This window comes from Perognathus longimembris, chromosome 7 (genome assembly GCF_023159225.1).
Source record: "Perognathus longimembris pacificus isolate PPM17 chromosome 7, ASM2315922v1, whole genome shotgun sequence".
Classification (NCBI taxonomy): domain Eukaryota; kingdom Metazoa; phylum Chordata; class Mammalia; order Rodentia; family Heteromyidae; genus Perognathus; species Perognathus longimembris.
The window spans coordinates 14,095,141-14,115,521 of NC_063167.1; the positions used below are offsets into that span (position 1 = coordinate 14,095,141).

A 20,381-nucleotide genomic window follows, 5' to 3' on the forward strand; every position below is an offset into this window, starting at 1 on the left:
CTGATTCAATCAGAACAACTCTGCCCCTAAGTTAACAGAAGCTCCCAATCTTAAGAGAAACATAAACACACTTGTAAATCCAGTGCACTCTTTCTATAAGGCTTTTTCTCAGGTGCTCATTTATGAGACCACATAAAAGACAATACAATATTAACTACAGTTGATTTTCTTTTAGGAATACTAGATAGCTTTTGTATAGAAATTTTTGGAAAACCAAAATGGTTAACAAATTTTTAAGTCTTCATAAAAAAGAAGTAATAGCCTTATAGTAAGTATTTACTGGAAAGATTTGGTTTAACAAATAATACACAATTAATAAAACATAGGTATGATTATATTCAAATGGGCAGAAGGCAAATGATGTATGAATTTCAATAGTATTATAAGGCTTTATGCTAGTAGTGGAATTTTATATCCCTTCTCTTTTGTAATTTAAAATATATTAACTCATTTTGATGCATGCTGATCTTTATAAAAAGATTCAGTTCCTAAATCAGAATTTAAAGTTTCATTCAAGAAAAATTACCTACTACTAACAGAGAGCATTGGGCTTTCTTTTGCAGAATAACCCCAGTAACTAAGAAAAATGAAAAACAATTATTCTGAACTTTTTTCTTTGGAAAAAAGAAAAAAAACCTACGGAACTGTAACTAATTTTTTATTATAATTTGATCAAACCAACTTGAATTTATTAGAAATCTGGCAACTTATTAGGACTTTTTGCTTTTAAATAATTAAAACACCTTCATAAAATACATCTAAACAACTGCTATAAATGAGTGATCAAATAAAAATTAGCATTCCATTATGGGGAAAGAGGTATATTTGTCAATCTTAGGAGGATATCTACAAAGAGGTCTACCTCAGTGTAGGTATAACTTCCTAACACACACTGTAGTGTGACAGGCTTATAATTAACAATCAGGTTTTGGGGGGAAAAGATAGAAAAGTAGAACAGAAAGCCAAATTCCTCAGAGCTCAATTTTAGGCCTATCCTAAACACACACACACACACACACACACACACACACACACACGCACGCACGCACGCACACATGCACACACACACACCAAAAAGAACAAAAAACGCCAGCAACAATAACAAAATTCCTAAATAGATATCTAGAAGATTTCCCTCAATTGACAGTTTTCAGATTTGTGTATTAGTTACTTTTGTGAAAAGTTGAGCTCCAAATTTATTTTCTCTGAATGTTGCTACAGGTGATAATTTTAAGATATCAAAAAAGAAAAGCTCTGAAGTAAAATTTAATATTTATAGGGTTATACTTTTTCAATAACTAAATCATAAAACCACATAGCAAATATTAGAGGGAACCTCTGCAGATATTTTTAATTAGTGAGCAGGACAGAGAAGAGATGGCCATTTTTAAAAATTCAAAACATAATTTTCAGTGAAGGGATTTTATATGAAATACAAATTTTGATGTATTTTTTTGAGGTGGTGCTAGGGTTTTTAGGTTTTTATTTTATGGTAGGCACAGAAGAACCAAGAAACTAATTCTTCGGAATCATTTCTATTTCATTTCTAATTTTTGTCATGGTTTTCTTGCTCGTGACATAAAAATAGGAACAACTCAACTTATTTTGTAGATTTTGTTCTTTCCAAAAAAATCAACAATTTATTCAGTTCTAGATTAATCTAGACTTGTAACTTCATTTTTGAAGTTTTTTAAAGTTTAAAAGTAGCATTTAAAGAATATTTGTATCTTAATTTGCATGCATGGGTATAATAAGAAGTGAATCTAAACCATACCAAACACCCATGCTAGCTAACTTGCCACTATAATAGACCACAAAATTTCCTTTATCAGTCTCCAAAATATGAAGGCTATAAGACATGTTATCATACTGTGCCACAAGTGAACTTTGAACAAGAAATGAGATAAACTGGCAAAATGTTAATTTTTTAAATTCAAAGTGGAAGTTATCAGAGGCCCAAAATATGATCTAAACAAGCTCACAAAGAACTAAGTGACATGTGATTCTGAAATTTAATACTGCTATCACAAAAGACACCAAACAGGAACAAACAAAAAATAATGGTGTGTCCATTTTAAGTATCTCCCATTGGCTTACATAACTAGAGGGGTTGGGGGTATAGCTCAGTGGTAGAGTGCATGTTTAGCACTGTAAAATTTATGTTCTTTTGTTCACCTCACTCACAAGCTACATCAGAATTTCGAGAGGAAACAAGGAAATATAGGGTACTACATGGCCAACAAAAATAGCCATTAGACATTGTAAATAAAAGAGGTAGTAACAGAAGGCTAGAGATGTAACTACCAGATCTCTAAAAGCCTCTCTCACAAGGCATGACTGTTTCCCAAAGCAAATTTACATAGCACTAGTAACTGAAATGACAGTGACCAGTGACAATCATGTATACTAAAACTGGAGTTTAGTCCACAGTGCAAAGGATGTCACAGTACTAACAGTCTCCTCTGTGTACTTTCACTTACAGCAATAAGGTCTTCAGCCACAAGTTATCCTTGATAGAAAGAATGTGGGTCAAATTAAATTGCAGTCTGCTTCCCCAGTCCCATTTTATTTGTTTTAATGCAAATTATCCAATGCCTGCAAAAATGTTAAAAAAAACCTCTGAAAATTTTTTATAAAAATAAAAGGATAAAATTTCAAAATTAGGAGAGATTGTAAGAGAACACCAATCAATGAAATGCTATTTGAAATAAATACTTGAATTTAGGCTAATCCTCAATCTTATATCCACGATACATCTTGGAAAAGACAAGAAAATTTGCATGAATTTGATCACTCACATAGGCAGTTATACTTTGAAAACAATATTCCTTGCAAATATTACGAATAAAATAATGTTTTAGGACACAATTGAATTTGAAATAGGTAATGTTTTGAATAGATTTTTGAGTTTTATTGAAATCTTACATGAACAAGAAATTGGAAATACAATCACATCAAAGAACAAATTGTCACGGCTTTGACGTTTAAGCCAAACAAATTTTGTAGGGCAGATTTCAAAAAGGTGTGAAGTTATAACAATTTAAAAACACAGTTAACCTACTTCTAGGAATGCAAAACATACAATCATAGGTTATTTTCAATACAAGAAAACTTAAATTTGTTTGCTTTAATTTCTTAAAACTACTAAGACAAAGCACTAGCTTGTATTTTTATTTACAGCATACTTCATACTCCTATGTAATCTATCCCAAATCAAAAAAAAAAAAAAAAGGAAACTGTCCAAACCAAAGGTTTCTGCAAAATCATGATTTAACAGCTTTTGCTGAAGCTAAAATGAAGCCTACAACAATAAAAGCATTGTAACCCCCAGAATAAGGGAACTCTGCAAGCCCAATAATGTCCAAGAGCATCTTTGAAAAGAAGAAAAATAAAAAGACTTGAATATATACACAATAGTGATTTCTTCAGCTCAATACAAATGGCAGCAAATTGCTACTTAAAAGATGAAACAGTTAGGCCAATTTTGTTTTTTGAAGAATGTAGATCTAGAGCCAATCGTATCTTGCCAGTATCATTTTCGAGCCCTCACTTGTCTATTTCCACTGTTGCCCATAAGTATCCTGATAAAATTCTTGGTTGTCATTATTGTAACCATAGTTACCAGAATAGTCACCACCTTGCTGAAGCGGCTGCTGAGCGATGGGCTGGGACCCCCAGTTCTGTTGGTTGTTGGTCTGTCGACGCTTGGAATCAGGCTGGTTGTACCCATCTGCCTTTCTCTTGCCTCCTACATTGCCCCCACGATTTCCCCGAGCTCCACGGGAACCACGACCTCTCTGCTGTTGTGCAGGACCCCCTCTGCCACCCCTAGAACCTCTTGGTGGTCCCAAAGGTGCCCCCCTCTGCGAATAACCAGCTCTACCTCTTGGAGGTGGTGCTCCCCGCCCCCTTGGTGGTGGTGGAGCACCTCGCCCTCCCCTTCCTCCTCCTCTTCCTCTTACTGCATAGCCATCATCATAGCCGTAGTAGGGATCGTCATAGCCTCCACGATAGTCGTGATAATCATAACCATAGTAATCATCATAGTAATCTTCATAGCCATAGTAATCTGGAGGGTAGCCATATCCACCTCTCCCTCCACCACGACCTCGACCTCTCATTGGAGGAGGCATTCGAGGAGGAGGATGATAGTAATAATCTTCATAGCTGAGGAGGAAAAGGGAGAAAAGGGGGAAAGTTTAATTTATTTCAAGACTCTTACACTCATCCTGATTTTGTTTATTCATTTGATCTCTACTATCAAGTATTCCTCATTCCAAGATAAATCTACTAAAATATAGACTCACGCAGTATTTCTGGAAGCCTGTCGAGCAGCTTGACGCTCTTTCCTTTTCTTGTCTGGTGGCTTAGCTAACACTATTTCAATTTCTTCCCCTTCTATTTCTTTTCCATTCATTTCATCCATAGCCTATACAAAATTAGAAAAAAATGATTTTATAAGAAAGTTATTTAGAAACATAACAAAGTCATAATTTAATATGCTCAGTAAATGACTTCACAATTGATTTATGAAATAAATCTAGCCACAAGTTTTTTTCTTAAAAAAAGAAGTCCTTCAAATTAAAAAAAAAAATTTTTTTTTTAATCAAAAAGTACTCCTTCAGGCTGGGGATGTGGCTTAGTGGTACAGTGCTTGCGTAGCATGTATCAAGCCCTGGGTTCAATTCCTTAGTACCACAGAAACAGAAAAAGCCCAAAGTGACAGGGTGCTAGCCTTGAGCAAAAATAAGCTCAGGGACAGTACCCAGGCCCTGAGTTCAAGCACCAGGACTGGCAAAAAAAAAAGTACTCCTTCCTTTCTACCTTGGAAATTTCCATATACATTACATTGAGAACAAAGTTGATATCTTCCTATTGCCTTTTAAAAAGCAAAACACCTGCCTAGCCAGGTGCTGGTGGCTTACACCTATAATCCTACCTACTCAGAGTCTGAGTTCTGAGGATTGAAGTTTGAAGCCAACCTGGGCAGGAAAGTCTGTAAGACTTTTTTTTTTTTTTTGCCAGTCCTGGGGCTTGGACTCAGGGCCTGAGCACTGTCCTTGTCAAGGCTAGCACTCTGCCACTTGAGCCACAGCGCCACTTCTGGCCATTCCGGGCACTTTCTGTATATGTGATGCGGAGGAATTGAACCTAGGGCTTCATGTATGGGAGGCAAGCACTCTTGCCACTGGGCCATATTCCCAGCCCTGTAAGACTCTTATCTCCACTTAACAACCAGTAAACTGGAAGTGGCTCTGTGGCTCAAGTGGTAGAGTGCTAGCTAGCCTTGAGCCAAAGAAGCTAAGGGACAATGCCCAGGCCCTGAGTTCAAGCTCTGGGACAAAAACACACACACATAAAACAAAACAAAACACCAGGATTTTAGGCTACAAGCAAAAGAATGGAGTATCAATACTGTGCCCAGACCATACTGGAGAGTAACTCTCAAGTTTCTGGACTAGAAATTTTGTTTGGTAAGTTTCTTTGGTGACTTATAAAACAAGTTATTATAAGTATTTTTCTACTGAGTTATTATTCAATACCAACAAAATCAAAAGGAATATAAAGTATTATATGTATTATATTTTAGTGGTTCTATACTATTGGAAATTTCAGAAGCCAAACAAAAGAAAATTGGACTATACATATACCAAGTTATGAATCTTGTATTTCCTTAATCCCACGAGGAAGCAAGTCAGTTCTACACTGGGACTGGGGTGTAGCTTAGTGATAAAAGCGCTTACCTACTATGCTGGAGGCTCTGGATTTGATCCCCAGCACCACAAAAACAAATGAAAAACCCTACACTAGACTCGTTTTAAAGCAGTAAGTAGCCTGGCAGGGGGAAAAAATGCTCAAATTAGAAGTGACAATACACTACCAACAGAACATGTAGAAAAACAACCAAACTTGAGTCACTAGCATTTTGGATCCATCTTCCTAATTACATAAAGCAGACACTTAAGCATTCTGTCTTGGTTGCCCTCTCCCCCAGGGAAGAAGGCAGAAATAAGAAAAAACTGTAAAGTTTACCCTTTAAAGATGGTGCTGGTCTATTATTAGCAGCATATTTAGGTTTATATTCCAGACACCCCAGTGAAGAAGGCAGAAATAAGAAGAAACTGGAAAGTTCACCCTTTAAAGATGGTGCTGATCTATTATAAACAGCAGCAGCATATTTAGATTTATATTCCAGACACTCTATAAAATACTTTTGCCATTTTTATTACTATCACCAAGGATTTAAATCAACTATGACAAACAAGAAATATCTAATAATTATTGAAACCAGCAAAACAGTCAATATTATTCTAACTCTAAAATGACTAGAAATGTAACAACTAAAGGTAAAATTGTGAGGAACTATTTCTTTAGTACCCATCTAGTGAATTAAATGCTATACTGTATGGCAAGTCATGTACATTTCTCCTTTTCTCTCACAGGTCCATAGAATGTAGGTAAACATAGCAGGAATAAAACTTCTATACCTGTTTAGTATTTACAGTAACTAATTGTTATCATGTAATACTTCCAAGACATCATGCTATCATACCTTAGGCTTACAAAAATAGAGATCATAAACTCAGTAATAATCTGTCTTTGGAATCTTACCTGTTATACTACCTCTTTATAGACATGATTAGGAGAAAGTTTCACAGCTAAAACCAAGGATGTAAAGTGTGTCTCGGGGTGAAATGCTTGTCTAATATGAATGAGGCCTGAAATTCCATCCTCTGACACCACACAACAAAAAAAGCTAAAAGTCGATTTTATTTTTAAAGTCCTTTGTGTGTTTATAAAGCTTCAACAACAAAATTAAAATACCAAGAAAAACCTTGTAACTTCTACCTTAACAGCGGCTCCTCTGTCTTCAAAATGGACAAATGCATAATCTTTCAACTTCTTTACTCTTTCAAGTTTTCCAAATTCAGAAAATGACTTTTCCAATATTTCTTCTGTCACTGTAGTAGCCAAGTTTCTCACAAATAAAACTTTCACCTAATAACAACAAATATGCTAAATTGATATTGGCTACTTAATTTTACTGAAGTCTTAAATATTTCCTGTCTTCGTGGCATATAGGCTTCTCTTCGCTAAAGCATTAAGTGCTAAAAATGCTGTCACATAAAGTACAAGACTGTCTAGAAAGCAATCCCAACATTTGTTACCAATTTAGTTAATTTTTAAGTTAACAGTTTAGTTTCCCAAATTCTCTATTCATCATTAAAACACTTAACATTACAAACAGAATGTTCATGAACCAACACATATTATTACTAAGTTAATTCACAAATTTAACATGGCCCCTAGGTCCCCCCTAAAACAAGTGTTTATTTTTTCCCCTACTCGATAACTTTCTAGAGTACATATGAAAAAATAACTTAAAAACTACCAGGGGACAGGGCTGGGGATATGGCCTAGTGGCAAGAGTGCTTGCCTCATATACATGAGAGTCCTGGGTTCAGTTCCCCAGCACCACATAAACAGAAAATGGCCAGAAGTGGCGCTGTGACTCAAGTGGCAGAGTGCTAGCCTTGAGCAAAAAGAAGCCAGGGACAATGCTCAGGCCCTGAGTCCAAGCCCCAGGACTGGCAAAAAAAAAAGGGGGGGGGGGGAGGAGTAATACATTCAATTACTTAAAATCAGTTTCTAAACGGCAAAAAAAAAAAAACCCACAAGCAAAGTCAAATCACATGAAAAAATATTTGCAACTTACAACACAAACATATTTTTTGCATCAGAGCAACATAAATATAAGAAAAAGTTCAATAAATGAAAAGTAGGTGAAATTTACAAATATATTATACATACAAAGAAATACATATGGTTCTTCAAACATATTAAAAATTAAATGGCTGGGTGCCAGTAGCTCACCCCTATAATCCTAGCTACTGAGAAGGCAGTTTTGAGGACTGCAATTCAAAAGTCAGCCTGAGATGGAAAGTTCATGAGATGCTTATCTCCAATTAACCACCAAGTGGAGCTGTGGCTCAAGTGCTAGAGCATTAGTCTTGAGCAAAAAAGCAGAGGGACAGTGCCCAAGCCCTGAGTTGAAGCCCCAGGACGGGCACAAAAACAAAAGAAAAAGAGAAAATGCATACAGAGTGAAAAGCTAACCATAACAACACTAAGACAACAGACAGAAGTTTGATCATATGCTATTTGTCAACAGTAAGAAAGACCTCCTACAGAGGGAAACATAGCACTATCCCTAAAAAAGTTATACTGCTAAGTAAAGGAAAAGTCAAGCTGGGTGCTGGTGGCTTGCACCTGTAATCTTAGCTACTTAAGAGGTTGAGATGTGAAGATTGCAGTTCAAAGCCAGCCCAGGCAGGAAAGTTCGTGAGATCCTTTTTTTCCCCCCTCCTTGCCAGTCCTGGGGCTTGATGAACTGAGGAGCGTGGGCACTGTCCCTGAACTTATTTTGCTCAAGGCTAAGCTCTCTATCACTTGAGTCACAGCACCACTTTCCAGCTTTTTCTGTTTATGTGGTACTAAGCAATTGAACCAAGGGCTTCATGCATGCTAGGCAAGCACTCTACCACTAAGACACATTCCCAGCTACAAGTTCAAGAGATTCTTATCTTCAATGAACCAGCAGAAAACCCAAAGTGGTGCTGTGACTCAAAAGTAGTAGAGAGCTAGCCTTGAGCAAAAGAGCTCAGGGACAGCACCCAGGCCCAGAATTCAAGCCCCACAACTGACAAGAAAAAAAGAAAAAGTTCAATGGAGGACTAGGGATACAGCTTGGTGGCACAGTACTTGCCTAGCATCTGGAAGTACCTGAGTTTTAATCGCCAGCACTACAAAATAAACAACAGGCTGGGAATATAGCCTAGTGGTAGAGTGCTTGCCTTGTATACATTGAAGCCCTGGGTTTGATTTATCAGCACCACATATACAGAAAAAGCTGTGGCTCAAGTGGTAGAGTACTAGCCTTGAGCAAAAAGAAGCCCAAGACAGTGCTCAGGCTCTGAGTCCCAAGCCCCAGGACTGGCAAACACAAACACACACACACACACACACACACACACACACACACACACACACACACACACACACACATTAAGATGGACACAGTGGCTCAAACTTCTAATCCTAGCTACATGGGGAGACTGAGATCAAGACAATCACAATTTGAAGCCAGCCAGGGTAAAAAGGTTGTGGTTGGTGGTCCAAGCCAGCTATCTATCATGGACATAAGAAGATTGTGGTCTAGACTAGCTTAGGCATGAACTGGAGACCCTATTTGAAAAGTAACTAAAGCAAAAAAGGCTGGGGGGCATAGTTCAAGCAACAGATAAAGCACCTATCAGGTAATCAAATAATAAATAAGCAAAATATTCAATAGCAAAAAATCTCTTTTTAATTAAGATACACTGAGGGGGACTTGGAGGTATGATTCAAGCATTTGCTTAACAATGAACCCTGATCTCAATGCCAGCACAACAAAAAAGAAAAAAGAAACATAGAAAAGATAGACTTGAGTCATCAGGTTTTGACTGATTATAAAACTAACTCAATTTGGCAAAGAATTTTCAATGAACTGTAACACTGAAATCTTAGCACTCAAGAGGCTAAGCCAAGAGATCTGCCAAGTCTGAAGCTAACTTGGGCTACATAGCATGATCCTGTCTTGAGAGGGAGAGAGGAGGAGGAGGGAGGCAGAAGGGGAGGGGAGGGTTAATAAAAATTGTAATTTAAAAATCACCAAAGCATTACTTTCTCCCCTTATTCAAGATCTTTGTTTCTTTTTCAAAAATTGGGTTTGTTACTACATATATTTCATAGTACACATTTTAACTTTCACAATGATGAAAATTATCATTCTACTCTACTTAGCTTAGGAAGTCTATGATCTTTATCTTGTTTGTTTCGTTAAAACCTCTGTACCCCTTACGAGTACCTGCCACTAGACAAACACTCTATGTTCATGAAATAGTTAAGTAAAGGAATTTAAGTTCAATTCCTTTACTTGAACTTAAATTCCTTTACTACATTTAATTTCCAGGAAAAGATGGGTGGTAGAAATTTCTGCACACAAAGACAGGTTATTTCTTTCTGTGTTAATTAGTTCCTTGTCTTAAGGAATTACAGTCAAGCACTACAATTTGCATTTATTTTCACCAAGTTTAAATATTTTTTTAGGGGGGGGGGTCAGTCCTGGAGCTTGAACTCAGAGCCTGGGCACTGTCCCTGAGCCTCTCTGTGCTCAAGGCTAGTGCTCTACCACTTGAGCCACAGAGCCATTTCTAGCCTTTTCTGTTTATGTGGTGCTGAGGAATAGAACCCAGGGCTGCATGCATGCTAGGCAAGCACTCTACCCCTAAGCCACATTCCCAGCCCTCATTCTTTTTTCTTTTGTCAATCATGGGACTTGAACTCAGGGTCTGGGCGCTGTCCCTGAGCTTTTTTGTTCAAGGTTAGCACTCTACCACTTAAAGCCACAACTCCATTTCTGATTTTTAGGTGGTTAATAGAAGGTAAGAGTCCCATGGACTTTTTTGCCCAGGCTGGCTTTGAACCACAATCTTAGGATCTCAGCCTCCTAGCAGCTAAGATCACAGGTGTGAGCTAACAGCATCTGGCTTGAAATCTGTTCCAAGTACAATAGTAAAATGAGAAGCAACCTACCCCTACCCAAGCAACTGCATTTACCTTAGCCATGACTTCTGGATCTGGTTCTTCAACAGGGTCAGCCCATTCAACTGTAACTACATTTCCCCATACTTTTACTTTTCCACTCATCAGCCGGCGTCTGGCTTGTGCTGCTGACTTGTGATCTTCATATTCAAGGAAGCAGAATCCCCGATTCTTCTTTTTGTCATCGGGTTGATGATAGAGAATAACGTCCACCAAACCCTCTGTTAAACCAACAGCCAGATATATAAGCCAAAAGCATCCACCACACATCTAGTGATTAGGTAGATCTAAATCCACTTGCCAATGAGCATAAAACAGAAGAATCTTCAAAATGAAGCACTAATTACCTAGCAGATAATTAAAGTACTTTACATTCTATAATGTTTTTACTACGTTTTTACTATGTTTGCTATTACATGATCTCAAAACTTATGAAAGCACCTTACAAGCCAAATTATTTATATAAAATGAAGAGAACTGACTTTCAATGATGGCAAAACAACCCTCCTTAAACCTAAGTTAAAAGTCATTATTTTGTACCGAGAATATTACAAAAGTGAAAGATCATGTGTGAGGCCCTGTGTTCAATTGCCAGTATCCAGGTTGAGAGGGTGGAGACTTTTTACCAAGAAAGAAGGTCATCACTGTTGATGATGTTTTGATGTCAGTCTTCTTGCCGTTGTTTTTTTTTTTTTTTTTTTTGGCCAGTCCTGGGCCTTGGACTCAGGGCCTGAACACTGTCCCTGGCTTCTTCCCACTCAAGGCTAGCACTCTGCCACTTGAGCCACAGCGCCGCTTCTAGCCGTTTTCTGTATATGTGGTGCTGGGGAATCGAACCTAGGGCCTCGTGTATCCGAGGCAGGCACTCTTGCCACTAGGCTATATCCCCAGCCCCCTTGCCGTTGTTTTTTTTCCCCCTGTGCCAGTACTGAGACTTGAATTCAAGGACTGGGTGCTATCCCTCAAATGCTTTTGCATAGGGCTAGGACTCTGCCACTTGATCCACAATGCCACTTTTGGCTTTTTCTGTGTAGTTTATTGGAGATAAGAATCTCATGGACTTTTCTGGTCGGGCAGGCTTCTAACTGAGATCCCCAGATCTCAGCCTCCTGAATAGCTAGAATTACAGGTGTATGCCATCAGTGCCCAGATTACCCCTGCTCTTCTTTCTCCGTGAAAATTTTTGTAGGTCATACCAACTACTCCTTTTTTTCAGCCATTCCTGATGCTTGAACTCAGCGCCTAGGCACTGTCCCTGAGCTTTTTGTGCAAGGAAAGCACTCGCATAGCTCTATTTTTGACTTCTTTTTAGTGACTAATTGGAGGTAAGAGTCCCATAAACTTTCCTGGCTTCAAACTATGATTCTCAGATTTCAGCTCCCTAAGGAACTAGGATTATAGGCATGAGCCACTGGCATCTGGCCACTTTGGACTCTGTGCTGGTTAATTGGAGATAAGAGTCTCATGGACTTTTCTGCTCAGGCTGACTTTCAATCTCGAACCTCAGATTTCAGTCTCTTTAGGAGCTGGGATTACAGGTGGTGTTGGTTTTTTTCCAGTCCTAGGGCTTAGACTCAGGGCCAGAGCAGTGTCCCTGGCTTCTTTTTCTCAAGGCTAGTGCTCTACCACTTGTGCCATGGTGCCACTTCAGGCTATACTTTTTCTGTGATTAATTGGAGATAGTCCTATGGACTTTCCTACAAGGGCTGGTTTCGAACAGAGTTCCTCAGATCTCAGCCTCCTGAAGAGCTAGGATTACAGGCTTGAGCCACCAGCACCTGGCTTAGTCCGATTTTTAAAACCATCTATACAGGGCTGAGGATATGGCTTAGTGGCAAGAGTGCTTGCCTCATATGCATGAAGCCCTGGGTTCAATTCCCCAGCACCACACATATAGAAAATGGCCAGAAGTGGTGCTGTGACTCAAGTGAGAGTGCTAGCCTTGAGCAAAAAGAAGCCAGGGACAGTGCTCAGGCCCTAAGTTCAAGCCCCAGGACTGGCCAAAAAAAAAAAAGCTTATTTAATTCCTAGCCCAGACTTCTAACCTCCGAATGTGTCTGTTGCTTAACACGTTTCCCCCCGCCCCCCGCCATGATTGTAATAGGAAATTTCTAAAAGAGCACAAGTTATGGGCCAAATCTGTCTTCCCTAGGCTCTTCTATATAATAAATAAGGCCACTCACTAGGTTCTCAAGCCAGAAACTAATGACACATTGTTGTTTCCTAATTTTTTTTGTGTGTGAGTTGGTCATGGGGCTTGAACTCTGGGCCTGGAGGCTATTGGCCCTGAGCTTCTGTGCTCAAGACTAGATCTCTATCACTTTGAGCTACAGCACCACTTCTCATTTTATGGTGGTTAATTGGAGATAAGCATCTCGCACACTTTCCTGCACAGGCTGGCTTTGAACTGAAATCCTCAGATCTAAACTTTCTGAATAGGTAGGATTACAGGCATGAGCCACCAGCACCCAGCTTGTTTACTTCATCTCTCCTACCCAATTTCAAACACATTTATTTCTTTCCATTCCCACAATTATCCTATCGCAGTATTCCATCTAATCTAATATCTTACAACCTCACCTAATTCACCAACTACTGTTCCTAACCCTTAACTCCAATCCTCTTTTCACATAAAAGTTGAAATAACATTCTGTCAAACACAAAACAAGTATTACTCATTGCTTAAGACTTTCAAATGTTTTTTCATCTGTATGCAATGAAATCCAAATGTTTTACATAGTCTATAAAGTGTATTCCCAACTTTACCTTCTAACACTGGCCTATTCTCGATTTCTTTAATATATCAAGTTCTTTCTTGCCTTGGAGACTTGATATGCATTCATCTCTTGGAATGCACTTGTTTTGCTCTTTGTATGCTATATCCACTTTATCCTTCACCTCTTGAAATGTCACCTATCAGAAGCCTTTACAATCATGGAAACGGGAACAATACTTTGTATTTCCCCTTTCAGATTATTTTACCACAATATGTTAAGATTTAAAAACAATGTTGGTCTGAATTCCTTTCCCAGAATCTAGGCTCTATGAAGGCAGAAAAAGACTATCTTATTCACCATTCATACCAATTCATGATGCCATGTTTAATAAATACCTGCATGTGTACATGTACATGAAGCCAGAAAAGAGCTGGTAAACAATAAAAAGTGATGAGTCAAAGAATCGCTGGAACAGGCAACTGACCAACACTAATATAGGTTATAGTGGCCACAAAGTGGAACATCAGAAGCCAAGATTTTAGGGTAGGTACAATTTCTGCCGACCAGATCTAGCTTAAGCAAAGAACTGGAGATGAACTATCCTAGAATCAGAGTTTATACTGGTCATCCACACAGTACTTGAGAGCAGAAGAGCAAGAATGTCAACCTGAAGGTATCTTCAGATTAAAAACAGGCTGAAATAGGAACAATAAATGACAGTTTGTTTTGGGGTTTTTTTTTGGCCAGTCCTGGGGCTTGGACTCAGGGCCTGAGCACTGTCCCTGGCTTCTTTTTGTTCAAGGCTAGCACTCTGCCACTTGAGCCACAGCGCCACTTCTGGCCATTTTCTATATATGTGGTGGTGGGGAATTGAACCCAGGGCTTCATGTATACCAGGCAAGCGCTCTTGCCACTAGGCCATGTCCCCAGCCCCTAGATGACAGTTTCAAAGAGAGAGGATAGCATGTCTAGATGACAAAACTGTGAAGCAGTACTGTTTTTTTTAAAGGAGATACAGTGTCCAAAACTGTTTCGAAGTCACTCATAAGATCAGTTAATACCACTTAGTATTTGAAAATTGAAGTTGGGTATGAGTGACTCACACCTATAATCCTAGCTACTCAAGAGGCTGAGATATGGGGATTACAGTTCAAAACCAGCCAGGGCAGGAAAGTCCATGAGATGCTTATCTCCAATTAATCACCAAAAAGCTGAAGTAGAGCTGTGGCTCAAGTGACAGAGCGCTGGCCTTGACAAAAAATTTCAAGCATAGCACTCAGTTCAAGCCCCAGGACAAGCACACACATACACAAAAGAAATGGGAAACAAATTAAATCATGTGTAATAAATGAAAATAAGGCTAGGCTTTTGTTAAATTGCCTCAGTTATATATTAAAGTATAAGGACCTATGATATAAAATCAATTCCATGGATTTACAATATAAAAAGTTATCTAGACCAGTCAATAGGAAGGAGGGAAGAACTATCATCTCCTTGACCTAAAGTAGACAAGAGGGGGAGAGCCTTCCAGAGGACTGCTGATCACACACCAACAAAAGCCAAGTTTCAGTAAAAACAAAGAAGGAAAAATTCCATAAAACAAAGAAGGAAAAATTCCATAAAACCAAGAAGGGAGATGGTTAAGTCCAAACCACAATAAAGAAGAAAGGAAAAAAATCTAGGCTTTTTAGCTTAACAGCTATCTTTTTTAAACATTCATAAATTATTTACAAATAACAAATTTTCCAAAACTAATTTCTAAATACATTTTTGTTTTACCTGTGACTTTACTGAATTCTTCCAGGATGTTTTCTTTAGTCTTATTCTTTGGAATGGATCCAACGAAAAGTCTGTTGTTTGCCACAGAAATGCATACTCCAAGGTGTTTACCAGGGCGAATTTCATAGCTGTCACACTGTAAGGAAGAAAAGAACCAGAGACCCCCAAAACCCCCTAAACTGAGGACAAATGATCTTAATCTAAAAAAAATTCCATAGTTTAAGGTCAACCATGTCCTGAACTCACTAAGTTCTTCCCTCATGCTTGCCATGATACAAATGTACAGTTTCAACCTCATTGTTACAGTCCCTTCTTTAAGTTTGTTTGTTGTTAAGCTACTGCTCTTACATATAAAAATGATTGTTTTTCACCTTACAATATCTTATTCTATACTTCAATTTAATCTATCAGAAATTATTTTTAAATTTTTTTTTGCCAGTCCTGGGCCTTGGACTTAAGAGCCTGAGCACTGTCCTGGCTTTTTTTTTTTGCTCAAGGCTAGCACTCTGCCACTTGAGCCACAGCACCACTTCTGGCCGTTTTCTATATATGTGGTACTGGGGAATTGAACCCTGGGCTTCTTGTATGTGAAGTTAGCACTCTTGCCACTAAGCCATATTCTCAGCCCTGAGAATTCTTTTAAAGATAGCCCAAACTGATGATTCAGGGTCCTTAAGATAAATGATATATAAAGAATACATAAAGAATAACAAAGCTGGGAACCAGTGGCTCACATCTATAATCCTAGCTACTCAGGAAGGCTGAGATCTAAGGATCATGTTCAAAACCAGCCAACGCAGGAAAGTCCGAGAGCCTCATCTCCAGTAAACTACTCAGAAAAAGCTGGAAGTAGCACTGTGGCTCAAGTGGCACAATACTAGCCTGGAGCAAAAGAATCTCAGGGACAGCACCCAGGCCCTGAGATCAAGCCCTAGGACGGACACGCACACACGCACATACACGCGAATGACAACTATGTTTAATTATACTATATTTAAAAACAAAACGAAAACTTTCAGGGCTGGGAATATGGCCTAGTGGTAAAGTGCTTCCTTTGCATACATGAAGCCCTGGATTCGATTCCTCAGTATCAAATATATAAAGAAAAAGTCAGAAGTGGCACTGTGGCTCAAGTAGTAGAGTTCTAGCCTTGAGCAAAAAGAAGCCAGGGACAGTGCTCAGGCCCTGAGTCCAAGCCCTAGGACTGGCAAAAAAAAAAACACAACACCAAAACTTTTTTTTTTTTTGGGGGGGGGGGCAGTCCTGGGCCTTGGACTCAGGGCCTGAGCACTGTCCCTGGCTTCTTTTTGCTCAAGGCTAGCACTCTGCCACTTGAGCCACAGCGCCACTTCTGGCCATTTTCTGTATATGTGATGCTGGGGAATTGAACCCAGGGCTTCATGTATGCCACTAGGCCATATCCCCAGCCCCCCAAAAACTTTCAATCTATTAAAATACTTGCAAAATTTTATGGATATAAAATGTTTTTAAATCACTAGTAATAGGTTTCCTTAATAAATGCTAGTTGAAGAATACTTACCTACTAGTTTTCTAAAAGAAAATTATTAAGAAATCAAGTCATGGGCTGGGAATATGGCCTAGTGGCAAGAGTGCTCGCCTCATATACATGAAGCCCTGGGTTCGATTCCCCAGCACCACATATATAGAAAATCGCCAGAAGTGGCGCTGTGGCTCAAGTGGCAGAGTGCTAGCCTTGAGCCAAGAAAAAAAAAAAAAAAAGCCAGGGACAGTGCTCAGGCCCTGAGTCCAAGCCCACGACTGGCAAAAAAAAAAAAAAAAAAAAAAAAAAAAAAAAATCATGTCATATAATGCCAAAAATTGAAACTTGAAATTTTCTAATAAAATAAGTTTGAAAGTGAAACCCATAACAAAAATTGAACTGAGTCAGGTTACAAAGAAACTAGTTGAGCTGGGTGCTAGTGGCTCACACCTTTAATCTTAGTCACTCAGGCGGCTGAGATCTCAGCATCACTGTTCAAAGCCAACCTAGGCAGAAAAGTCTATGAGGCTCTTATCTCCAATTAACCACCCCACAACAGGCAGTGGAGCTGTGGCTCAAAGTGGTAGAGCACTAGCCTTGAGCAGAAAAGCTTAGAATAGTACCCAGACCCTTGGGTTCAAGGCCCAGGACTCACAAAAAAAAAAAAAAGAAAGAAAGAAAGAAAGAAAAAGAAACTAATTCAGGGCTGGGGATATGGCCTAGTGGCAAGAGTGCCTGCTTCATATACATGAGGCCCTGGGTTCAATTCCCCAGCACCACATATACAGAAAATGGCCAGAAGGGGCGCTGTGGCTCAAGTGGCAGAGTGCTAGCCTTGAGCAAAAAGAAGCCAGGGGCAATGCTCAGGCCCTGAGTCCAAGCCCCAGGACTGGCCAAAAAAAAAAGAAAGAAAGAAAGAAACTAATTCAGAGCCATTAATGAAACCAAGAACCTTTGAAAGGTTACCTGTCTTGGTAGGGACAGAACTCTGGCACTCTTGTCTGGCAAGAATATACCAGAAAACGATGAACAAGTTATTTTAAAAAAGAGATGTTATCTTCAATACAGTAGAAGTAAAGAGAGAGTGTAAAACTTTGTTATCTTGCTGCTTTGATAACCAGAAAATAGTTATTAAAAAATAAAAAAAAAGAGCTCTGGAGAAAGAACTATTGGAGGGCTAGGTCACTAAAGAGTACGAAAGGAAGGCAGAAGGAACTCAACAACTTGGAAATAAAAAAAATAAAATTAGAAAATAAAACACACTGTACAATCAGGTTGTGACAAGAATAAAACAAATTCACAACCATGTCCTGAACTGTGTCCAGACAGTTGTCATCCAGTTAGGTTCTCCAGAGCCCATCGCATCTTCATTGTACTTTAATGTCAACCCTAAAGTTTAACTGAAGAAATAACTTTGCTTTTGTCTAATTGACACCAAAAGAAAAAACCGCTGATGCTAAATACTTTAATGACTCTTGACACCAATCAATCTATTAGATACATTCTTAGGATTATGAAGACTTCACGTAAATATTTCTTGTAGTATTGGGTTTTTTTCTTTTAACTTTCATAGAAAAAGAAATAAAGCAAAGATTACATACAGACTTGGTCAATACAAAAACATTTCAAAGCAAAAATGTTAACTGCAAATACTTTTAAGTTGAGGTATATTCTCTCAAACAGTCATTTCCTGGACAGTGGATATTTGTTGTTCACATACCAGTTTAACTGCTTCCTGGGCAGCTTCCTTGCCACAGAAGGTGATAAATGCATATCCTCTGTTCTGCCCAGACAGTGGATCCATCATGAGACGTAAATCCCAAATGGGACCAGCCTTCTCAAAAAGGGGCACCAACTCATCCTCATATAAATCTCTTGGTATTTTACCTACAAAGACCTGAAATAAAACCTCCTTATTAGAAATTAATATAAGAAGAGTTCAACTTTAGAGCTCTAAAGCCTTCCTTTTTTGTGGGGGCGGGGAGGAGTCCAGTCATGGGGCTTGAACTCTGGGACTGGGCACTGTCCCTGAGCTCTTCAGCTCAAGTCTAACACACTCTACCACTTAAGTCACAGCACACTTCCAGTTTTCTGGAGCATAACTGGAGATAATCTCACATACTTTCCTGCCCAGGCTGGCTTTGAACCGTGATCCTCAGATGTCAGCTTCCTGAGTAGTTAAGATTACAGATGTGAGCCACCAGCGCCCACCTTTCCTGACTTTTTTTTTTTAAGGGGTAAATGTATGAAGTAGTTAAGAAATGACTAGGACAACTGGAAGCTTGCAGTGGGCTCAAACAGCAGACTCTAATTCTTTTTTTTTTTTGGCCAGTCCTGGGGCTTGGACTCAGGGCCTGAGCACTGTCCCTGGCTTCTTTTTGCTCAAGGCTAGCACTCTGCCACTTGAGCCACAGCGCCCCTTCTGGCCATTTTCTGTATATGTGGTGCTGGGGAATTGAACCCAGGGCTTCATGTATATGAGTCAAGCACTCTTGCCACTAGGCCCTGTTCCCAGCCCTTGTGCTAACATTTTAAATCTTGAGTTTTATATAATTAGTCCTTTCTCTCATTGAAAAAATAAAAGGAAGGGGCTGGGAATGTAACTTAGTGGCAGAGTGCTTGCCTAGCATGCATGAAACCCTGGGTTTGATTATTCCTCAGTACCAGATACAGAGAAAAGCTGGAAGTGGCACTGTTGCTCAAGTGGTAAAGTGCTAGCTAGCCTTGAGCAAAAGAAGCTCAGGGGCAGTTCCGAGGCCCAGAACTGGCAAAAATTAACTAATTAATTTTTAAAAAGGAAGCTGGGCACTGATGGCTCACACCTGTAATCCTAGCTACTCAGGAGGCTGAGATCTGAGGATCATAATTCAAAGCCTGCCCATGCCGGGCTTCACTCTACCCCTCCCCATCCACGTGGGGAGGGGTCCTGGGCTTATCTATCTCTTCCATGTGGGATCCATACTCACTCTCTCACGTCCCCCCCGCCGCCCCCCCCACCCCCCGCCGGTAGGGATTAGACGCGGAAGCGGGGTCCTGGGTGAGCCTCAGTTCACGTGTGGTTGCGAGATCCCATGCCCACCAGCCCAAGGAAAGACACGGGCGCGTGGGTCTTGGAGAAAACCTCTAGGGCTTCTGATTTATTCAAATGAGGAGGCGACAGATATACCCCTAAGGGCAGGCACAAGAGAGGGACAACAGGTTGGCCACAAGGGGCTGTCCATCAAGTGATGTCAGGGGACTTCCCTTGTGGGCGGAGGCCCAGCCCCCCCAAGGATTGGGTTTCTGGGGTCCCCCGCCATTGCACACGTGCTCGCCCCAGGGGCCGGGGCTTCTCTTCTTGTTGAAGGCGGAAAAAGAGGGGACGGGCCAAAGCCAGCTGTGCCTCTTAAAGGCACAGCTGACCCCAACACGACCAGGTAAGGTAGTATATGAGACTGGGGGCATACGGCTTAGCAGTAGAGTGCTTGCCTAGCATACACAAAGCCTGGGTTGGATTCCTCAGCACCACATAAACAGAAAAGGTCAGAAGTGGTGTTGTGGCTCAAGAGTGCTAGCCTTGAGTAAAAGGAAGCCAGGGAGAGTGCTCAGGCCCTGCCTGAGTCCAAGTCCCAGGACTGGCAAAAAATATAACCAAAAAAAAAAACAGAAAGAAAGCCTATGAGACTCATCTCCAATTAACCACCAGAAAACCAGAAGTGGGGCAGAGGCTCAAAGTGCTAGAGCACTAGACTTAAACAAAA

General features: G+C 39.8%; 1 protein-coding gene across 5 annotated transcripts in view; it reads right to left on the reverse strand.

Moving 5' to 3' along the window:
• Window positions 1-2,887: 2,887 nt before the first annotated feature.
• The window catches only part of Hnrnpr (heterogeneous nuclear ribonucleoprotein R), a 36,931-nt gene continuing 19,437 nt past the window's right edge, over window positions 2,888-20,381 (reverse strand). For 3 of the 5 annotated variants that reach the window (XM_048350477.1, XM_048350475.1, XM_048350476.1), the window contains 6 exons: window positions 18,362-18,538; window positions 15,141-15,276; window positions 10,660-10,874; window positions 6,850-6,999; window positions 4,308-4,429; window positions 2,888-4,167 (listed from right to left, as the gene is read on the reverse strand). In XM_048350477.1, coding sequence (XP_048206434.1) covers window positions 3,555-4,167; window positions 4,308-4,429; window positions 6,850-6,999; window positions 10,660-10,874; window positions 15,141-15,276; window positions 18,362-18,538 — 1,413 coding nt within the window. In that variant the 3' untranslated portion in view covers window positions 2,888-3,554. The remainder of the gene's footprint in view (window positions 4,168-4,307; window positions 4,430-6,849; window positions 7,000-10,659; window positions 10,875-15,140; window positions 15,277-18,361; window positions 18,539-20,381) is intronic. The other 2 variants (XM_048350478.1, XM_048350474.1) reach the window with 1 other exon arrangement.